At 36.1% G+C, this 5148-nt stretch overlaps 1 protein-coding gene across 1 annotated transcript; it reads right to left on the reverse strand.

Annotated features, from left to right (window-relative positions):
- Positions 1–947: 947 nt before the first annotated feature.
- gatad1 (GATA zinc finger domain containing 1) lies at positions 948–4258 on the reverse strand. The gene is made up of 5 exons (XM_053491569.1): positions 3886–4258; positions 1693–1815; positions 1539–1598; positions 1260–1443; positions 948–1174 (listed from the first exon to the last, which is right to left on the reverse strand). The coding sequence occupies exons 1-5, from the start codon at positions 4063–4065 to the stop codon at positions 987–989; spliced, it is 735 nt and encodes a 244-aa protein (XP_053347544.1). The 5' UTR covers positions 4066–4258; the 3' UTR covers positions 948–986.
- Positions 4259–5148: the final 890 nt, after the last annotated feature.

Here is a 5148-nt window from a genome sequence, read left to right on the forward strand (position 1 = left end):
ACAGAGTAATTTATTTCATCATGTCCTATTTATTTATTTAATTTTAAGCACTTTGAAGTTCCATAGTTAGGGGCATTGTGTAAACTTTTCCATGCCTCTATCTTTTACATCTCTTGTCCTTGATAATCAACAATAAAACACCCCCCTTGTTGCACTTTCTTATACTGGAATACATGTGCATCCTATCCTCCATCTGTCTCTGGCTCTCCATATGAAGTCCTCTGTTTGTTATGATCAGAATGGTAATGACTTTTTTTTTTTTTAATTAATTAATTAATTAATTAATTAATTAAACAAATATTTCAGCTAGGCACATGGGCAGTTAGAAGCAGGATTTCTGATTATGTAGTAACTCTGGATGGTCTGGTATAAGGACTGGCACCAACTTCACATTTAAATGTCATGTACATATCACTATAGCAGTTATTTTTAGGCAGTTATTTGTTGCTATTCTAATACATAGGATTCTAATACATAGGATGCAGAAATAAATGTCTGGGGGAAAAAAAAGAAAAAACTAAATGTATTTGGTATCACTAAATTGGACTTACCAAGTTGATTGAATCAGGAGCAGGTGTTAGTAGGGCAGTATGAGTTAAAAAAAAAAAAAAAAAAACAGAATGTTTACCTCATATGTAACAGCACTTAATGAAATATATTTTTTTCTGTTTAACAAATGCTTTATTTACAACTATTAGTTTCAGTTTGTACATCCAGCACCAAAGTCTGTCCAACTGTTTATCATTTAGCAAAGTACTGGGCAGGGGTGAGGTATTCACAACGTGGAATTACTTTTTCCATAATGTGTGTTAAGGAAATGTTACCTGAACAACTTAACTATGAAAGAGTCACATGGTAGCCATCACACTGAGCGGGAACATCAGAAAAAATGTCAGGAGGAATAACATTTTGTGTTTGACATAATAAAGAACATAATGTCCACCAAATCAATATTTGTATATTTATTTCAGTTCATAAAGTTCCATCTAATTACAACCAACAGTTTCCTTGATTGCCACAGTGGCCGTAGGTCCAACATGGGTCCAGATGTAGCCTTTCTCTGGGCGAATGGGCATCGTTGGAAATGGTGAGCTTCTTGACTTGAAATATTCCGATGGTGCGTGGCAAACAAATTCAAGGTACTCCATTTTTCTGGGCAAATCCTCTTCTGGACCTGTATAATTAAAGACAAATATTAATTCTTATATCTATTGCCAGTGGATCTTTGAACAAGAATACAATACTGTACATGAACTTACCAAGTATGTAAGTGCCAGGATCAAAGTGATCTCTCGGACTGGACTGTGTAGGAATCAGCCATGTTAACGCAGCACTTTTCTCGCAGTACTGGTCCTGAATGAAGCCACGGATCTGTGCGAAATAAGGTTTCCCATCCTCTTCGTCTATCACCTTTATCACATCCCCTATCTGATAGTAAACACCCTGATGGAAGAGAAAGAGCCATTAAATTGGAGGCCTGGAACGATCAATCCATTCTGTATCTCATTAGAATAAAATGGATGAGTAGGGTTATCTACCTTGTAAAAGATCGACTCTGATGTGATTATGGTGGAAACAGACTCCGGAGCTTTAATAGGCTGAAAAAGAAAAGCATAAATGTCTCTTTATATTTGATAGACTTGAAATTTTACTTTTACATATTTAAAATATTTCAGCTTAACCAGTGCTTACGTTTTTAAGTTTGAAAATATGCCGTCTTCCTTTTCCTTTTGATGAAACTTTCTTCTCAGACGCCGGCGCCTTGTACTTGGTGCTTCTTAATCGAGCTGACCGTCGGTGAATTTCCTGTTTAGACTGTTTGGACACCAGAATATAAAACAGATCTTTTAAATTAAAATAAATTAAAATGTGCAAAAAACTAATATATATATATATATATTTTTTTTAAACTAACCTTAGGGCATATTAATACTTAATTAAGCTAAGTAAGAATATAAAACCGACTGCAAACTTAGACAACCTTTAGAGATCAGTTTGTTTGTGAGTAATTTTAAGATCTAAGTGATTTGTGTCTTGTTAAAACAGTGTTGTTTCTGTCTGTTTTACAATTTTTTTTTTTGAGGAAAAGTTTACAGGTTCCTTTTCACCTTGCCAGCTGCCTGTATGGTCCAACTGTTCAACTATTGCATGAATAACTAGCAATTTTGGTATTAAGCTTCGGCATAGTTAGGCGATAATAGTGATAAACAGTTTTTATACTCCTGTTGCATTGTGTATAATGTATGCCAACATGCAAGAATTAAGCAGACCCATAGTTTTAAGTAAAAATAAAAATAAAAAAAAAACATTTGTTCAAATAATTATTTTCTCCTGAGCATGTCTAGAAAGAAAAGTCCAAAGAAATTAAATGCACTGCTTCTGGCTTTAAAGAAACCAGATTATAGGTCAATCGGAGGGTGACAAACATCTGGCAATCTTGAAATACCCCTTTCTACCATTAAAATAATAATGTAAGCGTCGTACTGCAAAAAGAGGCATACATTTTTTTCTATTATTAACTGATATTGGTCAACATTGCACATCTCAGTAGAGGACTTTTCCTCTACACAAAGGTATTATACACAAGGCATCCATTTGCACCATCTTCAAAACCCGGTGGTAACTCCAAATAAACTTCTCCTCTGCAACAGAGGTAATTTTTAGTAGTGCTTTCCTGGGAAGGTCTTTATGAGAGCTGGTTTCATTATGGTTCTTGATGGGTTTTGCAAATGCACTTGACACAATCCTGTTCTTGTAAGAACTATTCCAGATTTTAGTACAGCCCTCATATTTTGGATAACAGTCACAAACTGGGCTTTTTAAAAGCTGCATTTGTGCTGTTGAAAACATCATGTTAACAACTTATTAATAATATATTAACAGCAAAAGATTTCTTCCTCAAAAACATAATAAATTTTGGTTCATAGATTTTATCCTACAACCCTGACCTTAACAAAAAGGAGTCTCACTTTGGCTGTAAAATTGTTTAATTAACTTTTAGAAAACACAAATGCGTATTTTTCATTACTTTGTCCAATCAGTCAAGAAACTTTAGTTTTTCCGTAATTTTAAAATAAAAGCTGAGCTGCAAGCCACGAACATATTGCTGTTTTTATTGCTTCATCAGAAGTGAATCTTTGTCCTTGTAAGGCTGCTTTTAGACGACCAAACAGGTGAAAGTCTAAAGGAGTGAGAGCAGGACTGTAGGGAGGAGGACGATTTAACACCGCAAAACCAAGTTTCTGCAGCGTGTCCAGGGAAGTATGTAAAAAAAAAAAAGCATTGTCATATCGTCATGAAGGATCACAAGGATCGATGAACCTTTTTCCTGATAACGTTCCAATACTGGCCCTTGAGAATCCCAGAAAACCGTAAGTATTGAAGAATTTTCCAGCTGATGGTCGACTTTTGAACTTTGTCTCCATCAGCGATTGAGGATGATCGTGCTCTTCCACAAGTTGTTTCCAGGTACACCCTTAGACCACAAAAAAAAAAAAAAACACTGCACACTGTTTTTCTTTTGTGCAAATCACAAGCAGGGCATCCATTTTTGCTCGCACCGCAGTTACAAATGAACTGATGTAACTTGTTCACACCTGCACAGCAGTGACTGGGGAGACAATAATCTTAAACACAAAGTCCTGATAAGTTTAACATAACCGAAATGCGGATAATTTTTTATTTTACTCTGTCCAGGTTCGAATTTTATCTATAAAATGCAATTGCTCTATATAATATACGTCCAGACGCTTCTGGATGTTCTGTTGTTGTTGTTTTTTTTAACCAGTTTTGAATGTAATTACCCATAATTCAATGGTGCATATATAACGGATCTGAGGTGTAAAGAAGTGTTTATATGTGTGAACAGCATTACAGAGCACGAACCTGTTTCCCCCCGCCATTACTCTGCTGCGTGCTGGAGGACACCGCCAGGCCTGACGCTCCTGTCACGGTGCTTTTAGCTGTGCAGTTGTTACAGAGGATTTCTCCCTGGTTTCCCTTTTTCCACATCGACGACGAGTTCGTCTTACACACCGCACAACACGGCTTCAACCCCAGCGGCATCGTTTCATCACACAATAGCGTATTATTGTTATTATTGTATCTGCTATTTGTTGTTTTCTGCACGGGGATGTGTTACAAAAACCGACAATCGCTAGTAAACATTTTCGCTAGCCTCCCGCATTATCCACGGAAACATTATTCCTCCATGATCTATACAACGCAATCATCGTTCTTCCGGAAAAAAACACTTCCGGGTTTCTTTCTTCTTTGTTGTTCTTTTTTCTTCTTTTTTTTTGGCGGCTGGCTGGCAACTTATAGGTGCATTACCGCCACCTGCTGGACAGCAGTGTTGAGAATTAGATTGGCAGAAAAAACAAACGAATTAAAACTTGAATCCACTTAAGTTTCTATCCACTAAGCCAGTTCCATAATTAATTCTGACAATAACTGATTAGACTACTATATATTTTCCAGGTCATCTTCCCTAGGATATTTTTTGCTTTTGGCGTCTGGAAGCCAAATTATAGGTGCATTACTGCCACCTACTGGACTGGAAAGACTTCCAGGTTTTCTTCAGAGACTTAAAAATAAAAGACGATAAACAATGAACATAATTCTTGTCCAACTTAAATACTTCTATCACAAACCTCTACCATTTAAATATATAAATAGAACACTGTCTATCTCACTACTTCAAACAGACTAATAAAAACTAGGTACTAATATATCAGAAATGTTTTATTATTAGGATAATTTACTGAGATTATGAGGTGGTGTCAACAATTTTTTTGAAAAATGTATATATTTATTTATTTATTTACTTTTTTTTAAAATAGGTTTTGTAACATGCCATCAGATGAAAGCAATAGGCTGCAGGCACAGTTACATTTACAAGTGCAGAGTGTGCCAAAATACATGGTCCTGTGTACATCAGATGCTGTGCAACTGGTGCTATTCTGACCATGTGTTACCACATCTGCTATTTTATCATGGACAGCAAGTTGGGACAAAAAGCGAACATGAAATTTTGCATTAAACTGGGCAAATCTGCCACTGAGACATTTGACGTGATTAAACAAGTTTCCCGCTTCAAAAGTCATCCGAGGTGTTTTGAGTGTCACGCATGCTTCAAGACACTGAAAT

Source organism: Clarias gariepinus, chromosome 3 (assembly GCF_024256425.1).
Source record: "Clarias gariepinus isolate MV-2021 ecotype Netherlands chromosome 3, CGAR_prim_01v2, whole genome shotgun sequence".
In the NCBI taxonomy this organism is placed as follows: Eukaryota; Metazoa; Chordata; class Actinopteri; order Siluriformes; family Clariidae; genus Clarias; species Clarias gariepinus.

Bases quoted from the DNA above. Each gene is read 5' to 3' on its own strand.
- gatad1 (XM_053491569.1), bottom strand. From the start codon at position 4,065: ATGCCGCTGGGGTTGAAGCCGTGTTGTGCGGTGTGTAAGACGAACTCG. The intron at 1,816-3,885 runs GTTCGTGCTCTG...GTGTCCAAACAG, and splicing joins GTAATGGCGGGGGGAAACAG to TCTAAACAGGAAATTCACCG. The intron at 1,444-1,538 runs GTAGATAACCCT...CTCTTCCATCAG, and splicing joins CAGAGTCGATCTTTTACAAG to GGTGTTTACTATCAGATAGG.